Source organism: Scophthalmus maximus, chromosome 9 (assembly GCF_022379125.1).
Source record: "Scophthalmus maximus strain ysfricsl-2021 chromosome 9, ASM2237912v1, whole genome shotgun sequence".
Taxonomy (NCBI): domain Eukaryota; kingdom Metazoa; phylum Chordata; class Actinopteri; order Pleuronectiformes; family Scophthalmidae; genus Scophthalmus; species Scophthalmus maximus.
The window spans coordinates 11444809-11467802 of NC_061523.1; the positions used below are offsets into that span (position 1 = coordinate 11444809).

Consider the following 22994-nt stretch of genomic DNA (forward strand, 5'->3'; position numbering starts at 1 on the left):
ACACGTGACAGTGAAAGAAGCCCAGAATCAACACCGTCGTTGTTCTCCTCACTCTCGGCTGAAAACGCTTGTTTCTTCATTACGCACATCCACTTGTCCCTTTAATATTTTTCTCTGCAATGGAAACTGCTCATCCACCATCACCAGTCTCCACGCTTTGATCTTGGGCTGGCTGCACGCATGCGCCCCTCATTGGCTCCTCTGCGCTGTCTGGAGTAAGTTGGATGCGCGCTCTCCTCACTCGCATCCCTACACCGCCGCTAAAGCTGTTGCGATGGGGAGGACCAGGAAAAATCACTTTGGGATTTTGACTTTTTCCTTACTGGTGACTCTTGTCTGGGCTCAAAGGTAAGCGTTCGCATTCGGTTCGTCATCCAACGTGCATGTCACGTAGCCCCCTGTTAAAGAATGCCTGGCGTGTGGTATTAATAAGCTATCTTTGCATTACACCACCCTTTTCTCCGCAGCGTCAAGGATATGAAAGATCCGAGCAATATGCCTCTGGTAAAAGAAACAGTGGACAGACTGATGAAAGGATACGACATTCGGTTGAGGCCAGATTTCGGAGGTAACGAGCAAATTGAAAACGGAATGTCATGTTTTCACGCCCTCCCGACGTGCAATACATGTTTAATGAATCGCAAAATCTGCTTTAATTTACATAATCGTCCCTTCACAGCCAAATGGGCCTCTCCAATTATGGCTAGATGAGGAATGGTGGGCATATTTCATTCGATGAGGGGGTCAGACAGGCTTTTAACGTGATCGATCCGGCTCCTCAATGTTTGACTAGTCCACTAAAAAGACCACATTGGCAGCATTTGGGCTCATCTGCGGGTTGAACATGAAGGTTCTTCTTTTTTTTTCCTCCTGTGCTCAGGCTGATGATGCACGAGTCTCCTGTAGGTGGAGGAGAGCAGAGAGGAACCTGTGTGCGCGCGTCACGAATTTGTTACATTTTGCATGATGGGAGAACGATCCACGTCTGTTGTGTTGACGCCTGCTCCTCTTCACAGGTGCGCCGGTGGCTGTGGGGATGAACATCGACATAGCCAGTATAGACATGGTCTCTGAAGTCAATATGGTAGGTGCTTCTCCATTATTCTCCCGCCTCATGTTGCCCCTCGCATGACTGGAATACAGCAGCAGCGCGGGGCCACAGATCACGGGACGGGCGCCGGGACAACCCGAGCCAGGACCGAGGCGTCCCGCGAACGGCGCTGACTGCGGGCGAAGGGGGAGGGAAAACGAGGGAGAGAGATAACAATTGAAGGCTTCCGTTCCCGAACGCACCATCCCCATCCTCCTCTCAGTCTCCGCATTTGCGGCCCCGGTGTGAGGCTGCATTTGAATTCAAAACACACGCTCACTGGCGCACTCGGACGCACAGCCCCGGCTGTGCGCTCTGAGAGCTGCGCGCGCACGTGTGTGTGCGCGCGCGTGTGTGTGTGTGCGTGCGTGTGTGACTGCTTCACGTTGTCAAGCCTCGGTGGTGTAATTTTGTTGACATGCACCCCTCTCCTCCTGTCCTCTCCATGCAGTTACTTACAAATAAAAAAAACACCCTCTTCTCCAAAATCGACCCCTTTTTCAGGCTTTTAATTCGGAGACCAATCACACCATCATTGTCTACGTAAATGGAACCCCCCCCCCCCCACAACTTGTCAGATGACGTAAGCGATTTGTTAATAATAAATGTCTGGTCACACAGCCTTGCAAGGGAAAGAAAGGAGAAAAAAAACCTAGAAATGGCTTGATCTCTGGTGCACAAAGATGGACGTCATTTGGAGAGGACGGGGAAAGTTCAGCAGCCCCTGCAAGAGCACCACCTATTGATCCGTGTGACAGACAGACAGACATGAAACTGCCCCATTCTTGTGTTTTGCTAATGGGATTTTGGATGCATGCAGGGGGGGGGGGGGAATCATGCTCAGAATTCTATGTGAGAAAAGATCATTTACCAAGCAGCCTCTCAAAGGAGCAACATTATAGAGCTGTTACGTAAGAGCACGAAAAACAAGTTGGCCATCAGAAATGGAGGCAGGTGTGTTTTTTCTCTTATTTATCAGCGGATGTGTAGTCAGTGTTTGTAGCAGGTAAATTCAGCGGCTGATGTGAGTTTGTTTTGGACGAGGGAGAGCACTGAATGGTCAGAGCGTCTCCTTTGATAGAGAGGATTTATTTTGGTGGACGATGCAGACTGAACGGAAGTGCCTTGGGGTCCAGGGAGATTTGAAATAGAAACCCCTCACTTGCTTTTGCCTCCCCCCTCCCTTGTTCCCTGTTTTTCTCCCTTTCTGTCTGTCTCTCCCTCCTCCATCCTTTCCTCCCACCACTTTGACTGGATCCCGGGCTGCGACTCTGGGCTCAGCAGCAATGTAATCCACCTCTGCCTTGCTCCAAAGGGTTATCGTACTTAAGAACTAGGCATCTATGCAAGCATTCATCTGGAAAAAAACACTGCTTCATACATCTGTGTGTGTGTGTGCGTGTGTGTGTGTGTGTGTGTGTGTGTGTGTGTGTGTAACAAAACACAAAACTGTGCGCAAACAGTGAATGGCGACTGACGTCATGCAACTCCCTGTGGCTATGAGAGCATTCATCTCCCTCATTTCTCAGAAAAGCTCTTCCTGCCAGATCTGCACAGGCATCCCTCCGACACGACCAACACATTTCGACCAAAAGTTTGAAACAGATAAAACAGAGGAGAACCAGGACTTCAGTGGACTTGTGTTCCACACGTTGTTGCTACCTTGTGAAAAATCCCCCCTGCTTCTTACATAACAGGTCGGCGTGTCCTCCTCCTCCTGTCTTCCTCTTGTCCAGCTCCCTCTGGTACAAAAGGAGATAACAGCATGGTCGATGAGATTGAACTCAGAGAAATCAATAATATCACCATGAGCCATGATCACGAGGATGGAGTTGGTGACCTGTGCTTGGTGCGGGGCTGCTTTGATCCTCCTCATCGGGGGCAGCCACTTTTAAGATGAAAGTGCTGGAACCACACGTTGAGAGGCGAGGATGAAAAGTGGCGAAGAGCAGGGTGGGAGAGAGGTGAAGGTGACTGCGATCAGTTTCACTGTCTCCTCTGATGAAGAGGAGTTACTATAGACCCCCGTGTCACCACAAGGTCGGGAGGGAACCTTCAAATCCAGAACTTTATGGATTTTTTAGTAGCTGCACAGTTCATTTGATACGCATTTTCCGCAAGACTCAGCCTGACATATTTGTTTTATTTGGAAACTTTAGGGTGTCCAAGACACATCTGGAATAATCTGTGGGTTTGAACAATACTTGGCTGCACAGCTTGAGCGTCTAAGGGCTGGCTGACTTCACTATTGTCTTTAGGGAGAGGGGTTTAATACAAGGCCCTAAAACAATTATTTTGAATCTCCAGTCTTCAGCTGCAACTACATCATTTTCTACCACGAACCATAAATACTCTACATCTATCTTCAAATGTCCCGTTTCTTCCAACTAACAAAAAACCCAAAGATGTTCTGTTTATTATCATGGAAAATGAAGAAAATCTGAAAATATTCTGGCATTAACTGCTAATTCTTTTCTTTTTTTGCCATTTTGCTTGAAATTCAAGTTGAACATACTTCTTTTTAATCACTATTGAAAAGACGAATAAAGTGCGCTGAGTCAGTTTCAGTCATATGGTGCTGCTGAAGATGACAGATGACAGAAAACACTTTTTGGGGCAAGCGATGGCAGAAAAAGGAGAGAAGTTAGATTGAAATTATTTATTTAAAAAAAACAAACGTTGACTAGTTTTGAGCTCACAGTTTTAATGGTGATGAAAGTGTACATATCCAGTCAATTCTAATCAACCTGAACTGCTTTTTTAAAAAAGAAAACCAAGCCTTTCCTAGATAATAGAATCAACCAGATATGGCGGGATTTGTGATCAGTGTTTGTGTGCAGGCCTGCCATGGCGGCGAGCAGGTTAGACAGCTGCTCGCTCCTCCAATTAAAGATAAAAATGCCGCTGGTGGAGAACGAACTCTGCATTTTGGTCGGCGCTGATTGAAGCCATTGTGGCGTCTTTTTTCCGTGCTCACATGAAGGGCATGTTGGTGTTTGAGAACGTAAGAAGATTTGCAAATGTGTTTCTTCTCTCTCTCTATGTAACATGCGCACGTAAGAGGTCGGTTCACATGTGTTCCACTCTTGAGTCCCGTTCTTTTGTGCATGCTTGTGAGATGCACAACGATGGCCTGTTGAGGCCCAAAGGTCACGCATGTTGTCGGGCAATAGAAATGTGCAGGTCAGTCAGCACAATGGCTGCAGCCTCGCCCGCATGACATTACAAATGTGCTATCTTGAGAGGGAAGTGTCCTCCGAGTCTGAGGTGTGACCACACATCCTCGCTGGGTGGGCTCTGCTGACTCACTGTGGTTCGTGCAATAGATGGCACAGATATGATATCATGGTTGAGAGACACCCCACACCTCCTCGGCTTACCCCTGTCTGTCCGTCTGTTGGCCTGTCTGTTGAGCGCTGACGTCCCGCTCCATCACTCATCTTCCAACACTTGGCAGCTGAGATTTGCATAGCGCCGTTTGTTTTTGCTGGAATCACAAAGCCAGGAACCGAACTCTGGTCACGGTGCATCAAAAAAGAGTTCTGCACACAGTCAGTGCAGCTGATTAAATACAAGTCGAGTCTGTTGTCTCCTCGGCGCTGCATAATAACATCTTCAGCATGCAATCCATATGTTGAGTACAGCTACAGCATGCGCTCTGAGGCTGGAATAAGGAGGGAGGTAAATTAGTATTTTCACTCCTCATCTTTTCTTCATCCCGCTCGTTAATTACATGTAAAATACCTGAGGTTGGTGGTTGTTAAGAGGCACTGCCTGTACTGTAATACTGCTCACTGAATGTTAATTAGCTGGCTGTGAATTAAAAGATTTAAACAAACCAGCTGTGGTGGCTTCTGGGATGGAGGAATTAGTGGGGCGTGAGCGCTCCCTTTATTACGATCATTATCCTGACAAGCACTGGTTTCTTTACATGAGTTGGGGGAACTGGCCGTCAGATAGCGGCGGCCGATGACCAGAGGCAACGTGACGCAGGCCTCAGCGTTACAGTACGTCCATGTGAGAGAGACGTCTTGTGTCTGTGAATTAGCAACCATTTTGATCTTGTTTGTCCAAACTGATCCTGTTCCATTTTATTTTCAGCTTGTGGAAAATAAGCTTGTGTTATTTTTACTCAGTGTTGCCATGACAACACAGTCTTTTTTGGTGGATCCGGGGGAAGTCAAGGAAAAGCAAATACAGACTCTTTCTCCAGGGTCTTATCCAGGTGAAGATTGTTTCGTTTCTGAATATACCAGATTATTTTTTCCCCCTTTTTTTTACCTTTTTGTTGATATTTTGCCTTCTTTAACAAACGTTGATGTTACGAGGAATTTCCCAGGTTAATGTTAATGACTGTAGTATCATGAAGATGTCTGCAACTGAAAATAATTTCAATTGTTGAATTATTGATTCAGGGGGTTAATGCCTGTAAGAATTTAGCAGAAACACCTTCAGAGCAATTTTGTCCAACCAAACGTAAGAAGCCCAAATAACCTCAGTTTAACAGGATGGATGAAAGCAGCAAATCCTCACATGTAGGAAACTTGATATCAGCATTTTCTCATAATAAATGACGTTAAAAATGTTTTGTTTATGAAAATTGCTGGTAATTTTTGTCATTTTGTTCCGATTGTTTCAGCGCTAATCAAAAACACAGTCACATTTCTTTTCAGAATTTGCACCAAACATGTAAAATTCTGCACATTTTCCATTCACAGATGACCGCTCAGCCACAACATTAACACCAGTTACTGGTTGATCAGTGCATTCATACTGTTTCAAACATTTAAATATAAGAAAGATTTCCTCCAGAGCTGCTTTGATTCTGCCTGCTCTGCTGACCTTTCCAAAAAGCTTAAGACAAGAATGCAGGTTGTCCCGAACAATGTCATTAGTTATGCTGAGTGGACACAGAGTAACAGATTAATATGGTCAGCAGCATAATTACAGCACAAGAACAAGTCATAATCCTGCAGCTTTCTTGCATGCACACTGTGTTCTTTGCATAATGTTTAGTCCGTGGAGACTTGTCAGTGACAGAATATGATTTTTTAAAAGCATAATCACTATTTATCTGAAAGTAAATCCTGGGTAATACGAACATTTTATCAGTGTACATTGTCCATGTGCCAAAAGTATGCACATCTTAAAAATTCAGCAGTTAGTATATGCATATGTTTAAATGGTTATACTAAATAAAATGTTGTTAAATAATGCATTATTCAATACACTTTAAAATGAATTGCATTTCTGCTTGTGCACCTCATCACAGCTAATCGGTCAGATTTAAAATAACCAAACAATATTCCTGTTTTTCCTCGACTGGTTTGTCATTTGAGTCCCAGCTGCAAGAGAAAAAATGTTTTTAAAAAAGGCAGTAAGTTTATTCAGATCTATTAAAAGCCTTTAATGTGATGATGGCTCCCTTAATGATTCTGTCAGGCACTTTCCCAAACTGCAGCTAAGTAGCTGAAAAAATGGCCCATTGGAAAGAGAGTCAAGTTGTCACTTCCCTCAGGATGTGTATGTCCAGCAACTCATTCAGAATACACTAACTCCCCCTTGACCCCGCGTATTTAATTTGAAGCCTGTACTTAACCAGACACAGTGAATCCAACAAATGAATAAATTCAGCTTGACCAGCTGATGTTCTGTGGCGTCTCCTCCAGCTTGTAGACGGGAGAACAAGGGGACAAGACGCTGCGATGTGTGCAGACGAGCTTGTTACCGCCGGAATGTCGATTGTCTTCTCGTAGCACAGTAGACGTTGTTATTATCAACAGATTCTTCCCTGCTTCCACCGGCACACGCGGCAGCAGGACACAGCAGTTGAAAGTGTTAGCAATATGGCTGTCGTCTGCCTGGTCCTCTAAGGCGGCAGAGAGCGGAGGAAAGCACAAATAGCAGCTGTCACACCTACAGTTCATTTGTACAATGTGTTCTTTAAAAAACAAAATTGTTGAAATTGGCTTTTGCTTTCTAATTTTGCTTTGACCTCATTAAAACCTCAAATCAACAAAAAGCATAGAAGTGATAACGATGCCCCTTTGAGCATTTGATGACGGTGACAAAATACAGAAATTACCAAAGCACTCTTGTGACACCAAAGAAGGAAATATTTCGTTTTCATATCTATTAATCTAAATGCAGATGATATGGCAGCATTTCCTTAGTTGCTTAATGACCAATGCTATATGATTAATTATTGGCATATTGTAGGAGTTGCTCTGTTTGCTTGACAATATTTGAATTATAAATAAAAAATTTTCTCACTACAAAGTCATTCACAAACAAAGGAATGTATAGTAATGTTACAGTAATGTCATTCTGATAAATAATGTCCTATTTAGAACAAATTTAAATAAAATTCCAATTACAGACGTCCAAATGGACTTATTTTGGATTTTAGATGTGTAGTAATGCATAGAAACTACTGTCAATCCCAACATGTCATCCGTTCAGAAATCATATTTACAAGCACTTCTCATAAATGTAGAAAAGCCTGATAAAACATTGTAAAGTATGTTTTTTCGGACTGTTAAAAAGGGTCAAGTGTCTCCAGGACCCCAAACATTAACATTAAGTTACAAAAGTTTGCACCTGCTTTTTTAAAAATCAGATACTGAAAAATGTGATTTGTACATAAAATGAAAATGAGAGGGACTGTGCTGGTGTATTGTCACGCTCGTCACATACGTGAAAGTCCACTACACATGAATACAACTGGTGAGCTGGTTTCATTATGGAGAAAACAGTGAATGCATTAACGTCAGCTGTTCCTTCAAATCTGAGTCTACAAACGGAGCCGTGTGCATTGTCTTAAGCTCGTGTATTGGCAGCTCCCTCCCATGTTGCTTGTGACGACTGATGTAGTTGTAATGGAGGTCGTGTACCAACCGTTGCCTGTCAGATTTCTCAGGGAAACACAAATGTACTCCCTGTCACTCTGTCAGATTCTTAATGGGGGTTTGTTAGCCCAGAAATAGATCTGTAGTGAGACACTGTCACTGTGCAACCAGCCTTGATGTTTTATAAGTTAGCCGGGCCTTGTTTGTATCTACATTGCATTAGTGTGTTCATTGCTGTCATGCCTTTTTTTTCCTTCTTTTTTTAAATGTCGGTGCTCTCCACAAGATGTCTCCCTCACTGCAGCTCACTGGGTCGTCTGTGTGACGTTAATGGAGTTTCTGAGGGGTGCTGACAAGGAGAGTGAAGGTCGCTCACAGAGACCGACGCTCTGGCTCGGGACGGCCTGTCTCTCAGTCATCTGCAGCTTCGCTTGGACGCCGCAAATCCTCCCCACCTGCTGCGTCTTTAGTGTGTGGAGGAAGAGATTATGCACTTAGCACGTAACACATTAAATGTCTTGTTTCTAACACAGGAATTATTTTTAGATTTTTTTTCTCTTGAGGATGGATTCTGCCTTTTAAAAGGGACTCGTGTTTAGTATCAGAGCTGCACAGTATTGAGGAGAGTTTAGCTTCATTTGTAACATGCATATCATGTTTGCAGATTTTTTTGGGGGTTCGATTCTCTTCATAGAAATCTGTGCAAAAGTGGTATTCATTTTTCTTGCATGAAAACAACAATCTTCAGTATAAAGTTGCTGGTTGCTGCAGAACATCTTCCCTGTCACAAAACAAAATGTACTCCTTGGCAGTACAGTAGTCTGCGCTGCCGATCTTGTTTTATTTGAACAGTAACTTTGACTGTAGTGAGAGCAATGGGAGGAGACGGCGGCCGTATTATGTGCCCCTCTCTAAGCTCAAGTGATGTCCGAGCAAAGGTAAACAGCACCATCTGTGAGGCCGTAATTATGCTGCCACTTTACAGCACAGCCAGGAGGCAGCGTGCAGGCCCAGGTGTTCTCTGTGCATCTCTATACTCTTAAACCCCATGAGGTACACAGGGACACACACGCACATACACGCTGAACTCCATTCAGCTGCTTCACTGTCAGGGTCCCGGTGTTGTGAACGCTGCCTTACTGTCACACTGTCGTGACTTACTGTTACACCTTAATGAAATTTTTTTAAGCAGTTCATAAACTTGTTAGTAAAACCTGTGCTTTTCCACCATGACAAGTCGAGATGTCAATTTCTGGATTCTGAGTGAGAAACAGCGTCACGCCGTAAAAATAAAATATTACCAGAATGGAATGTGCTGCATATTATAGATGCAAAAATGCTGCCGTTGTGGGACACAACACCAATGACACTGATTGATAATTGTTCAAAATCTCATTTCGCTGCCCACCATGGCATAAATTATTAAGTGTCCATATAATTTAGAGAAGTGAATGAGTGAATGAATGAATGAGTGATTTTAGCCACAGCCTATAACGTCAAAATCCACCGGCGCTGAAATAATTCAAGTCAGGCACTTGATTTGTCAGTTGAAAGGTAATTAAGCACCACATTATTTTGATGATTAATTATTTCTACGAGTCGTTTCTCAAACAGAAAAAAATAATTCTGGTTTCAGCTTCTCAGATATAATGATTTGCTGCTTTCCTATGTTTTATGATACTTGAAAATAATATATCATTGGGTTCTCGAATGTAGATTTGACAAAACAAACAATTCTGACCGGTCTTCATGATGGTGATGGACATTTACCAGTTTTCGGTCATATAGTGAAAAAAATAATCAACATTATTTTATAATATTTATAATTATTAGTTGCAGCCCTAAATTCTTCTTTTTAAAGTGAGACACAATTCTTGAGCTATGAGTGCAAACCCCCCCAAAAAATCCAAGACGTGCATGTGTGTCTGTGTGTCTGTGTGTCTGTGTGTGTGTGTGTGTGTGTGTGTTTGTGTGTGTGTCACAAACACACTCACTATGCCTTCTTACCAAAATGTCAAAGGATGTTTCACTCCTGTAGCATCAAAAACAGTGGCGAACAAAAAGAAAAATGCAGAAAGACCATCACTGAAAGTCTGTTACACCAGACTGATGAATAAACTCAGCTTCAAAACAAGAATGTTGCTCAGATTATTGCCACAGGGCTGAACCTAATATCAGTTCTTTCAGTGGAGAGAGTTATAGTAGCTTCCTCTCACACTGTTCCGGCTGTTTCTCTGTTTCCTCATCACTATGGCAAAAGGACGGTGCTAAGGTCGGGGACGCATCGCCGGAGACGCTGCCGCTGTGGGTTATGTACACTGAGCCTGCAGGCGGCAGCTAGAGATCCCCAAAGGTGATAGAGATATCCGATCGACAGGCTGATAATGAGACAGAGAGGGAGCGAGTCTGAGAGGAGGGTTCAGTGGGAACTCTTTTAAAACCCGGATAAGGATGCGGCCGTCCTCGCTTGACTCCCCACTCCTGAAAAAATCAACATGGCAGCAGCTCATGTATTTTTAGATGCCCTTTTTACACAGTGTTTCGGCTGTGCACACTGCATGCAATGAACGATAACAGTTAAAGAGTGAGAGTGGCAATTGCTTTGGAGCGTCACGCCAATGTTTGATGGTCGAAAAAGAAAAGGGTCGGAAACATAGAAGCACCATGACAATACGTGCGATGTCTGTTTGGAGTTGAGCTCAGGGGCCTTGTTTCATGGGCCGTATTTTTTAATTTGCTTCCCCGCTCATTGATTACACTGCAATACACTGTAACACAGCAGATCCAACCGAGGTGCTGTTATTCTGTGGCTGTGTGGGTGTAAGTCTTTTTTTTTTTTGAGAGTGAGAATCGGAGAAAAGAGACGGAGAGGGGGAGAGAGAGGCGGAGGTAGAATTTACAGCTACATCTCTGAGCATGTGTAAAAGCAAAAAAAACCAACAACAGTATTATTGCATTTTTCCCACTGAGGTTTCTTCTGGAAAACTCTCTCCTCGTTCTCTGTCCTTGTGGTTGCTAATTTGGCAGAATTAGAAGCCAAACCAGATGAAAAAGAGAGCGCGAGCGAAGAAGCCCCAGCTGCAGAGATCCACTGAGCTCTTTGCTTTAGGAGCAGTTTTGTCCCTATGTAGGAGAAAGTGACTTCACGCGCTCTAGTGGAAGCTGATATTTTTAGCTTGAGACAATAGTCAGTCAGCTGAGAAAGTAACCCTCTGGTTGAGGTCTTAAAATTAAGTGAGGATAGTTGAATTTTAATCCCCAACCGCTTGCAATCATGGGCCCTAATGCAGGTAGTGGCCTTTGAGACCACAAGAAAACCCTTGTGGCTGACCTTCTCACGACGCTGCGTCTGTACATTGTGCTATGACATATCTATATATTTAGATATGAAGGTATAGGATAGGGAAGGATTAGTGGGTTACTTTTTTCAAGTGTTTGTTTAATGGCTTTTTGGTACCCAGCTTTATAGGTTCTGAGTGTGAGTTTGTCACTGTCACTATCTTCACTAAATGAACTCCCCTTCTCTGTCTTCCAGGACTACACCTTGACGATGTACTTCCAGCAGGCATGGCGGGACAAGCGTCTGTCCTACTCTGAGATCGCCTACAACCTGACTCTAGATAACAGGGTGGCCGATCAGCTGTGGGTCCCCGACACCTACTTCCTCAACGACAAGAAGTCCTTCGTTCACGGCGTCACGGTCAAGAACAGGATGATCCGTCTCCACCCGGACGGCACAGTGCTTTATGGACTCAGGTAAGCCTCTTACGTGTGCCCTTCCTATGGTGTCATAATTAATAAATTGATCAAGACTCATAATGGAGTAATGCGATTCTATCTGATGCATTATATGCGATCAAGGCTTTTTTAAATTGAATTTCAAATCAAAACAATTGTGGCTCTTAGCTTGCATGGCACAGCGTTCTTTTAAGTAAAAGGTAATTATAATTATGCATAATAATAATAATGCAGAGATATTCTCTTTGCCCTTCTGACCAATGAGAGAAGTTCAAAGTCATTGTTGGGCCTCAAGCTAATATTAGCTGCTGGAAAACCACTGGCAAGCTCCCAATCCCTGCCGCGATTAGGGAACACGACGAGGATGTAGGAGGGTGACTGGGCGGAGCATAATGGAGCAGGGAGTGGGAGGAGTGGGATTACATTTACACTTACACTTCTATGTTTTAGTTTAAATCACATCACTTTTGCTACATTTATGTCTGCGGAGTTTTCGAGCCCCTAAAAGAGAGATGAGCATGGGTAGCGCAGGCAGCCATGTTGACTCTCTGATTGGGTCACATGACGTGTCCTTCCCTAAATTGTCACACTCATATCACATGGCTCTTTTCTGGATGAAAACAAATGGCATCAGCGTCAATATTACGTTGTTTTTCCCCTGAATGTTTGCTCTTTTCTTATGAAGTACTGCAGAGTTTTAACTTAATACACCGCTAAAATTAAATAAGCTGTAAAGAACCCCACCTGTCTTTCGTTGTAGCTGTTAAACACAGAAGACGTGTGACTGTGAAACTGATGACAACAATGAGACCTAAATTGTTATGAAGCAAGGCCTTTTTTCACAGCTGTGGATAGTAGGTACTGGTTATGCCTCCCTGTTGAAGTCCTCCACGTCCCCTCATGACTATCACTGTCAATAATTGATTGTCTGTGATCAATAATGAAGCAGGGTGGTACAAACAGTCTAACCGAAGTATGATTCTGCAGGATGGTTCAGCCCGTCTACAAGACATCTCTTTGTGGTGTTGGACTGTGATGCCTCTGAGGAGACTGCCATCCATAATTGATAACTCATAATCAATAATGTAGCAGTTGAATACAAACACTGAATCTGTATTTGTACTGATGCAGCTTATTTGACTGCACAGGCTCGCACAGCCCGTCCATCACTGTACTGCTGCCTCCTCTGATCTGTCGCCTCCTCTTCATGTGAGAGTGTGTGTGCAAGCGTGTGTCAGTGTGAGTGTGTGTGCGCACACACGCTAATGATCTCAGATTAGTGTCTGTATTTAAAAGATGAGATTATTGTTGCTAATTCAAGATGTTGCGGCATTCAGTCATTCTCTCTTTAGACTGAAATGTCCTTCTTGCGCAAAGACTGCTTTAAAAAATTTAAGTATCTGCACTGCACCAGATTATTCATCACTACATTTTGTCTCAACACTTGAGAAATATAATTTGTAATGCTACGACTCCGGCCCGACACTCATTTTTGTGTAACACCCAACAAAGAATTGGAGGGTTGTTGTAAATGTTGAGGGTGCGCGTGCACCAGAGAGATTCGGTTGTTACCTCAGATACGTTGTCCTTGTCACTGCCGGTGCCTCCCGGCTCCTCCATTATTTGGTTCGTGGGTTTGGTCCTGGTTTTATTTGACGCTAGCAAGTCCAGACACAAGCTGATGTCAGAGTCAGCCCGGCCAGATGCCCGTGTGCTCTGAGCACGCTGACACATACGTGTGGAGACGGGCCGGCTGGTTGCAACAGCAGGGCTTTAGTGGGAGTGGAGGAGACGGCTAAGTGAGAGGAGACACAGAGTCCTCAACGGGAAAACAGGGTGTGTGTGAACACACTCGTGTCCCATCCCAAGTGCCCGACTGCGTCGCTATCTGCTGGGCTATGAATGTAATCATAGTCTTTGTTGTTATCAGTGTAGAGATCAAGTAGTTTTCAGATCCTTTAGTTAAGTTTTTAACTCAAATTAAGAGCAACTACAAAAGTACTCGCTGCTGTATGTCTTCTGTCAAGGTTAGGTTGTTATGTGTTGTATCATTTAATTGTTATTACTGATGTAGACTGTTCTATTATGTTCTGTACAGTTTGGTAGTTTGACATGTAACAATGCATCATATTCCATTTGATCGTATGTTAAATGTGTAAAGTTTAGTTACTAAACTACAGTACACTGATTTGATGTCAGAGTCAGTTTACTCCTCATCACACAACAGTTCCAGTCACATAATTGTCTTCTGTGTCTGGAGGATCTTGACCTCAAAGATGACCCCAGTGACATTATGTGACTAAGGGGGGGCGGCTTAAGTCAGGATGCGTCGAGCTATGCTGCTTCAATTATGGTGTCTTTTTTTATAAAATACCTCTTTTGTGCCCCGTTGACATCATGCAAGCACAATACTAAATCACTAGAGAACACTTTTATTCCAATCAATGTCTTGTCTTTTAATACAATCACCTTTTGTTATTTTTATTTTATTTTACATTTCATGATAAAACAAGCCCAAAATTGATTATTCTGCATTGTTCCATTGCCTGTTTCGCCTTTAAACCTCAGACACTAGTAACTAGATGTGGTGTTGTCTCGTTGATTCGTTGCATAATAAGTGGTACATAATTATAACAAGTAAACACATTATTGGCCTCAAAGGTTAACGTGTATTTTTGCTGAACCAACTGAAATGTGCTTCCACTGGGGAACACCATTAGATTTGAGCGTTGTTTCACTTGCAAGAGGCATTAGGTGTGTGTGTGTGTGTGTGTGTGTGTGTGTGTGTGTGTGTGTGTGTGTGTGTGTGAGTGTAGGATCTGTGTCTGCGGATGGGTGTATGCAAGTGGGCGAGTTTTATTTTTGGGGTGCATGCGGAGGAAGAAGGGTGAAAGTGTTGTTTACTCCTTATTCCATGGATATTTAGTGCATACCAGTCCTTCCAAATCCACGGTCTTCAATTATCAGGAGGAGCAGAAAATTACAACAGTGCTCCCAACTGTCACTTTAGGGCTTGGTTCGACTCTCGGGGAGAGGCAGTCTGATCTAATTACCGCGCCCCTGAAAAGGCTCAGCCAATAACACACACACACACACCACCCAGACTGAAAGAACAGTAACACACGCACGCGCCACACACACACACACACACACACACACACACACACACTCTCTCTCTCTCTCTCCGCTTAGCTTTTCATTTTATACAGGAGGAGAGGGGGGAAAGAAAGACATTCAGTGCAAGACTCATGATGCATGTCGCTCAAAATTCAGTGGAACTGAGGAAAGAGGAAGAACCAGAAAGAAAGAAAGAGACATGAAGGTCAGACTTCATTCAAAATGGAGAAATTATTAGGATTCTCCCTCGTCCCTCTTCCCTCCCTCCCTCCCTCCCTCTCTCTCTCCCCCTCCCGCCCTCGCTGTCTCTCTCCAAGTATTGAAACTCCTTTCGTGCGAGGACACATCCTTCTGCTTTGGAGACTGACATCCTCCTTTGTCAGGGCGAGGAGTGTTCCACTGTGCAGCTCAATAGATGACATCGCATGGCCAGGAGGAGAAAGCTGCTGAGTGGAGGAAGAGAGGGATTTAAATAAGCCCCTTTTCTTCTGTCAATACAATCAATACAGGCTTTAGCACCGCGTTCAATGTTTTTCAATTTTTCTCCCAGATTACTGATAGGCAGGATGGTTCACATGTGTTTTTTGGATGTCATGCATTTTGAAATGAAGAAACTTCTTTGATTTGGCATGCTTTGGCACACATACGAGTCTCTTTGTTGAACCATTGCAGACATTTTATTTTCAAACTTGGCAACAGTGCCTGAGCAGAGAGCGACAATCCTGCATGCCATGTTTCCTCAGCTCAACCCAGGACTCTCTATCCAAAATGGAGGGATCTTCTCCATCTTAATTTAACTCCTAACTTCGTTACAACGTTGATGTAATAATTTGTCTGTTTAATTAACGGCTGCACAGGTTTGTAACCTGCTTGCATAAAAAAAAATTAAAAATCATCGGGTCTCTGCTGTGAAGCTCCCTCGAAATGAGATTCTGTCTGGGGAGTGGGGGTTGTTGTGTTATGTCCGTAAACAAGGTCATTTGGAATAAAGGTGCACAGGCTGCCTTAGGGGGGTCCACACACACACACACACACACACACACACACACACAGACACACACACACACACACACACACACACACACACACACACAGACACACACACACACACACACACACAGACACACACACACACACACACACACACACACACACACAGACACACACACACACACACACACACACAGACCGCATTGGCTGAACTGTGAGTGAAAAAAAAGACCCCAAAACAGCCTTTTTTAGAACTGTGTCCTATTAGCTCCGACGCAGAGCAAATGTAGCGTGTTTGAATCTGCGTGATCTGCCAGAGCGTGGCCTCTCCTCCGGCAGGTTGGGATGAGAGAGAGAGACCGGGCCCGGGTGAAGAACAAACAAGCCTGTGCTTCATGATCGCTGCTGCTGCTGCTGCTGCTGCTGCAGCTGCAGCTGCAGAGGTCCATGGAAGACTCTTGCTGCAGCAAAGATGACGATGAGGAGGAGGAGGAGGAGGAGGAGGAGGAGAAGGAGGAGGAGGAGGAGGAGGAGGAGGAGGAGGAGGAGGAGGAGAAGACAGGGAAGGAATCATGCCGGGAGAAATCCTCACCCGTCTCCCTTCCTTGCTCCTGATCAGCTGTGTATTAATTGTTTGCATGGGTATCGGACATATTAGCTAGGCCGGCAGATGCAGTGGCGGTTCTTGATCAGTGATGCAGAGTCTCAGACAAAAAAGCTCGGAGACTTCTTGCTGACGATGTAGGTGGGCTATAAATAGGCTGTTATTTTTACCCCTGCCATTTTGGCCTCATTTCCACTTTTCCCCTGTGCTTCCTCCGCCACCGAGAAGATTTAGTGGTGGTGATGATGGTGAGTGATGAGTGACTTTTCTGGCGAGCACAACATCCCAGTAAGTTGGGGCCATAAAAGAGGTAAACTAGGACAGAAATAAGACTCCTGTGTTAATCCCCAGTGCACCATGGCCCTGCTAACTGGCTCTTACATAAGAGCCCAGAGAACAAGAAAAGGAGGCAGAGAGAGACAGAGAGAAAGAGAGAGACTGTGCATCTCTACATCTCAAAAAAATTGAATCCCAAACTTGCCAGGCTGGGCCCAGGGGAACTGCGAATCTTATGTAGAAGGATTTCAAATAAACATTGCTCTTAATTATTAAAGACAAAGTACTCGCAGGAGAAGTTGGTAGTTGAAGCTACGAGAGGAACAGTTCTGTGATTAGCTTTTTACTGCTCAATGAACTGTTTATGCTTCTATTCTCTATGAGTATGGAATCGTTTTAAATTGTTTCTAAAATACACACAGTGCAAAAAAATCTGGCGGGGACTTTTGCATATTTGGACCAGCTCAAGCACAGGACCACCCATATATGTGTGTATATATATATAACTTAATATGAATATATAACCTAACTTTTAGGGTTCAAAAGTGACTGTTTTGTTCTATTTAGGTGTCATCTATTTAATACCAATAGTTGATAGTTGGTCAAGGTCTGAGTGTTCGCAGACCTTTTTCATTATCAAGTATGAATGGATGGACCACCAGAGCAATAAACTGATGAATTGAAAGTAACCAGCAATGACAAGAGAAAACCTACAGTATAGGTCACGACATACTCCAATACTGGAATTATTCCCACAGGCTGCAACTATTGTTAATGGTGGCATGATGCTATCATGATTTATATCAATCAGTGTGTGTGTGTGTGTGTGTGTGTGTGTATGTGTGTCTGTGTGTGTGTGGGGGGGGGGTTGGTCTTACTAGTCTAGGATGTTAGATTTAGTCCCCGTGCTTAAATAGTGTGTCCAGGCTCTCTCAGATGGCCTTGGGGGTTGGCCGGGTGCCTGTCTCATCTCTGGCCAACGTTGGTGTGTGTGTAACAGGAAGTGCGTCGCTCTGAGTGAACCTGTCAGTCGCGACTGGCTCAGTGGCTCATTGGCTCCATATTACAGGATTGTTTGACCAGAGGTTGAACCCTGTTCTTATTTGACCTACTCACAGGATGAAAATAGAACTAAACTATAAATATCCTTATATTTATTTTTGATTTCTCTGATTAGCTTGTGGATTTTCTCTTTTGCACGTGGACTCAAAACCTGCTCAGAATTAGTCTGCGGACCTGAGACATAGCTCAAGTGTTACAGAGCTATAAGAGGCAGCAAATGCAAAAACGAATGCAAATATCCTGTCACAGTTCAAGTCTTTGGATGGAGAAAAGAAAGATTTTCCTTGTTAAAAAAAAAGCTGCTATGTTAAATCAATAATTTTTTTCAACCTTTATTTATACGGCAAGTTCCAATGAGAGCAGTTCACAGTCTTTTTTACTGGCAAATCATGCACACAGCACAATAGAAGCAAACATCCAACATTTAGCCAAACACAGATACAACTTAAAAAGCCCCAAATAAAACATAAGGATCAGATAGTGAAGGGGTGGAGAAAAAAAAGGGGACATCAAACCGGCAAAAACAATTAAAAAACAGTCTCCTAGGCTGAATTGTAGTATGAGAGAAGAGGGATTTTTTTGTTGTTGTTGTTGTTTTTTCAATTTTGTGGGCCAGTGCCAAGAGCTGGAGTTGAGGGTACAGTAGAGAGGGGTTGTAACATGAAAGAGGGGAAATGTTAAGGAAAAGCAGGGATCAGCAGGATGTCTATTTTGAGATTCTTAAAACAAAAAATACAAAAGGGCAGAGAGAGCAAAGCTTCTAGTCTGTCATTTGATTTTTTTTCCTCTTCTATCTATGGCTTTTTCAAAAGTAGAACACACTCTGATAACTCTCCAAGATTTTGGCATATTTTGTTTAAATGTTCTATTTTAATTTGAGCCCCTTTTTTGATTGATTACTTTCAGAGTTGTGGTTTCATTTCACATGCTCCTGCCTCTGTTTTTTTTAGCATCTTGCTTTGCTGTGTACTGTGGTGTGAAGATCAAATTAAATGAACTGGGCTGTTTTTTTTTGAATTCTTATTTTTTATTTCATTTTCCGTGCCGCTCTGTGTCTAGGATCACCACCACTGCAGCCTGCATGATGGACCTGCGTCGCTACCCTCTAGACGAGCAGAACTGCACACTGGAGATCGAAAGCTGTAAGTACCGTTGTCCCTGACAACCAGCTCTCACGCCCACACACGAGCGTGGAATTAAACACATCCCACGTACAAATGCAGCTCCGAGGTCTGGTTTGAAAAACAGTCTGCTGGTCCACTGGCGGCATGCGAGGAGGAAGGTAGATAAGGCTGCATGTAAAATGCTGAGGAAGGCTGATGAGACATCAAGAGATACACATCAAGAAGAGGAACATCACTAATGGCTCACTGACTGATAACATCCAGCCTAATTAATTCAACTCAAGCTGCAATGGCTTCCCAAGGCATGGAGAAGCCTGATTAGGTCCAGTGTTTCAGGGGTGTGCTGATTGTGGATTTTATGTGCCGCTTTCTCCAAAAAACTGCCTCCATGTTTGTACGGTACAGAGAGCTCATTCCACATTGAGTTTTTAATTGTACATGATCCGGTGTTCTCGAGTCAAGGGAGGGAGGGAGCGTGGGGGAACATGAGAGAGAACGATGAGGTCCTCCGCGTGTTTTATCTGGGTCCCCGGAGAAAAGGATTATGGGGCTGGGATGTGGTGTAGGGCTGAGTCTTTCCGGGTTTGATCACACTATTGCCAGCAGCGTTAAGCAGCACAAAAACAGTGCGGGTCAGAACCACCTCTCGCTGCTCCTCTCATTTCGATCCTCCTCTCCTTTCTTTGCACAGTCTCATCCTCTTCTGTTTCTCTCCCAGTTTTGTTATCTCTCTCACCATCACTCGTACTCTCTTTTTTCTTAAGCAGTCCAACACGAAATATACACACACACACACACACACACACACACACACACACACACACACAGCTCCAGTTTTGATCACCAAGCAGTATCTGCTCTCATATGGATTAACTGGCAGCAGTTTTAACGTGGAATCGCTGCATGCCAGAGCGTGCTATTTTATTCAGACTAATGAGCCCAGAGAACTCTCACTTCCCTTAATAAACTTGATGCATTTTTAACAGACACAAGTCTTAAAACCCCAGATCCTCTGATTCATCAGCGGCTCACTGCTGTGACTCAAGCCACTGGCCTCATATGTCGGGCTGTACGGAGCAATAATTGATTTCTACCCCTCCAATACCAAAGATCTATTGCACATATGCACATGCAAATACGCGCCCACGCACACTAATCAGGTAATTGGTTGTAATGTTGTCTGAATCTTTATATACAGTTCACATATATATAGTTGTAATTAAAAAAAATATATAGTTCATCATTTCCTAAAGCACCCGGGCACCGTAACCTTTAGCAAATTCTGGGAGCTGTCACTTTGCCAATCTTTATATAAAGTTGAGTGTTCACAGTGTGACTCATGAATATATTTTTAATAGTTTTTGGACAACAGTGTCACTCTATTACAAAGGCAAACACAGTAAGACAGACTTCCTCCACAGACTTGTTGATATAATCAAGCCGTTCTTTCAATGGAATTTGTTAGAAAAACATTGATCATCTTCTTCAATTATTGCATTTCCTGTCCGGGAAAACACAAAACACATAAACTGAATCCATCACACCCCTGGTACAGCTGTAGAGCATAATCTGGTTGATCCTGAAAATGTACGCCAGCAGATACATATCAGGTCTGCATTGTCATCATCCCCGCCTAGTGCAACCCGACATCACCCCAATTAGGGCCGAGTCCACCATGCCGCTGTTTTGAAGTGCAGCTCAGTTCAGCTCTGATCAACCATGACGGCCCAGATCGAGAGCAGTTGGGGAAAGGGAGATTTCACGCATAAAGAGCATCGTTGTGGAACATTTTATGGCCTGTACATAACTGGTCAGTCATTTTGTTTGCTCAGTTATTTTTTGACCATTGTCTCTATATGTTTTTCGGAAAGATGTTAATGTATTTCATCAGGGCACTCATTCTGGGCTGCCATGTGATGTGAAGTATAATGTGAAAAGACAGAAAATACAGTGTGAGCTCTAAGATATATTTGCATACGCCGATCATTGAAAGCAGTTACTGGTGCCACAGACAGGATAGGTCCAAAAGTATGGAGAGACGAGTAACACAGTGATTAATGGGGTATAAAAAAAAACAACAACCTTAAATTTCAATTATGTTATTTCCTGACCAATTTTAACAACAGAAGCCCTGATGGGTTTTTTTTTCTATTTCTAGGGTCCAGGCATTGTCCACACTGGTTCATGTAGAACAAAAGCTGTATGCCAATTCAGGGCCCGCCTCACATACACTTGAAAACCGATTGCGTCACAGTGGGCGAGACTGTCCCATTTTCGAAGACTTAAGACTTCAAACATGGCCAACAAATGCGTTCCCAAGCAACAACGGATCCAACAGCTGGCTCCTTCCCAGCCTAACCCAGCCCAGGATTCAGTACGCGGCGGTGACGAACTTTCTTATACCAGGGGCAACTGCCGCTCCATTGTTAGGTACATGCTGGCGAAGGCCAATAGGAAATCAGCCAGTAGAGCAGACGAAGAACACGGAAGCCGCGTAGACCACGTCCTACAAAGGAGGCGGCCCCTGAATTGGGATACAGCTCAAGTGATTGTTGATTTTATTAGTAAAACCGGTTCTCTTAAGTCAAAGTGTCTGCTGTGAAAAAGGCCCACGGGTGAAGTTAGCCTCCTGTCCAACCAGTAACAACCCAACATTAGCACCATGACTAACCTCACCTTGAATGTCAGCACAGCGGCAACAAAGAATTATGTGTTAGATTTGAAAAAAATCAAAGCCCCGGAGTTTAATTATTCATCGCATCTGAATAGGTCACTGCCTCTATTTTGAGAGTGAGGCAGACAATGTAAGAAGTCAGTGAAGGGAGATGGCTGCTCCCAGTTTGCCTGAGACACTGTTCATGTCAGAGACAGTCTGAAACAGTCCGAGTCCCTTGACTGCAGCTGCAACCGTTTCCATCCATGTGCACCAAACACATCATGCTCCAAGTCTCTGCTGCTCACAGTGTGATGTTGCATTCAAATAGCATGTGTCTTTCCCAGTATAAACATGCTTCAAAATGGAAAGACAGACTGAGTTTGAAGACGAAGAGTCGCAGCTGTAGCTGTTTTGCTCTTAACACCATTTATTCGTCGTTTCTTTTCATTATATTAGGCCTATAGTCGTTCTTTTTCTCTTGCAGAGTAGAAATTGCTTGTCTGCATCACAATAAAGAGCCACAGGCAAACCTTAAAGCTTTCCACTTTTAAGTTTGCACTGCATATAATAAATGGAAAACGACGGTGACCTGGAAGAAAGAAAGTCAACCAATGTATGTATGCTTTAAAACCGTGACCGATGTATTTCAAAATTTGAGATGCTTCTCTTCTCAGATTAATCATTCTGAATCATTTCAGAGGCCTTAAATAAACAAGTGACAACAAGACACAACAATTCCAAAAAATAAAGCTGATTTAGCAGAATCTTTTTTTCTCTTTTTCCAAATTTCTTAATCGTTGTGTGCCCCCTCAGATGAACCCTGGCTTGGCAAATGCTCAAAAACATGAATCTTTTGGATTCATGAACTCGAATCCACAAAACTGACGTTGCCATTTAACACTGCTGCACTACACTATGATGTATTACGGACCATTAATGGGCGATGATAATGCTCCTCTAAGTGTCCTCAATTTGGTTTCTCCTTTGCAGATGGCTACACCACAGATGATATCGAGTTTTATTGGCGAGGCGGAGACGGAGCCGTGTCCGGAGTCGACAGAATAGAGCTGCCACAGTTTTCTATTGTTGACTACAAACTCATCTCCAAGAACGTTGTCTTCTCCACAGGTGAATAACCGCGGTCTTCCATGTTGGTCGACTGTATTAGCAGGTGTTTGTGTGCATTGGCTGCTACGTTGAGATAAAAACAGTTTATTAGGAAAAGGGCCATTTAATGAAAAACATTGCATATGACTTAGTTCTATTGCTCTAGTTTGTTGACAATTTCGTGTCGCTCATCAGAAGTCACATGATTCGTTGCTCTCACTTGTTGAACGTCTATCCAGTTGTGTCCCGGAGGCATTTTGATCTGCGTCCGTTGGTAACTCCTCTTGGAAATCGAAAATGAACTGCTACGCCAGACTAAGCAGGCTCCCTATGTCAAGGAAAATATAGCTTTTAGTGGGTGTCATTGAGGAAAATCTATTTC

The 22994-nt window shown here is 43.6% G+C and overlaps 1 protein-coding gene across 2 annotated transcripts in view; it reads left to right on the forward strand.

Annotated features, from left to right (window-relative positions):
- The window catches only part of gabrb2a (gamma-aminobutyric acid type A receptor subunit beta2a), a 28357-nt gene that overhangs the window by 917 nt on the left and 4446 nt on the right, over positions 1 to 22994 (forward strand). For both annotated transcript variants that reach the window (XM_047334226.1, XM_035649105.2), the window contains exons 2-7: positions 148 to 348; positions 468 to 568; positions 1017 to 1084; positions 11474 to 11694; positions 18785 to 18867; positions 22496 to 22633. In XM_047334226.1, the coding sequence (XP_047190182.1) occupies positions 275 to 348; positions 468 to 568; positions 1017 to 1084; positions 11474 to 11694; positions 18785 to 18867; positions 22496 to 22633 (685 nt within the window). In that variant the 5' untranslated portion in view covers positions 148 to 274. The remainder of the gene's footprint in view (positions 1 to 147; positions 349 to 467; positions 569 to 1016; positions 1085 to 11473; positions 11695 to 18784; positions 18868 to 22495; positions 22634 to 22994) is intronic.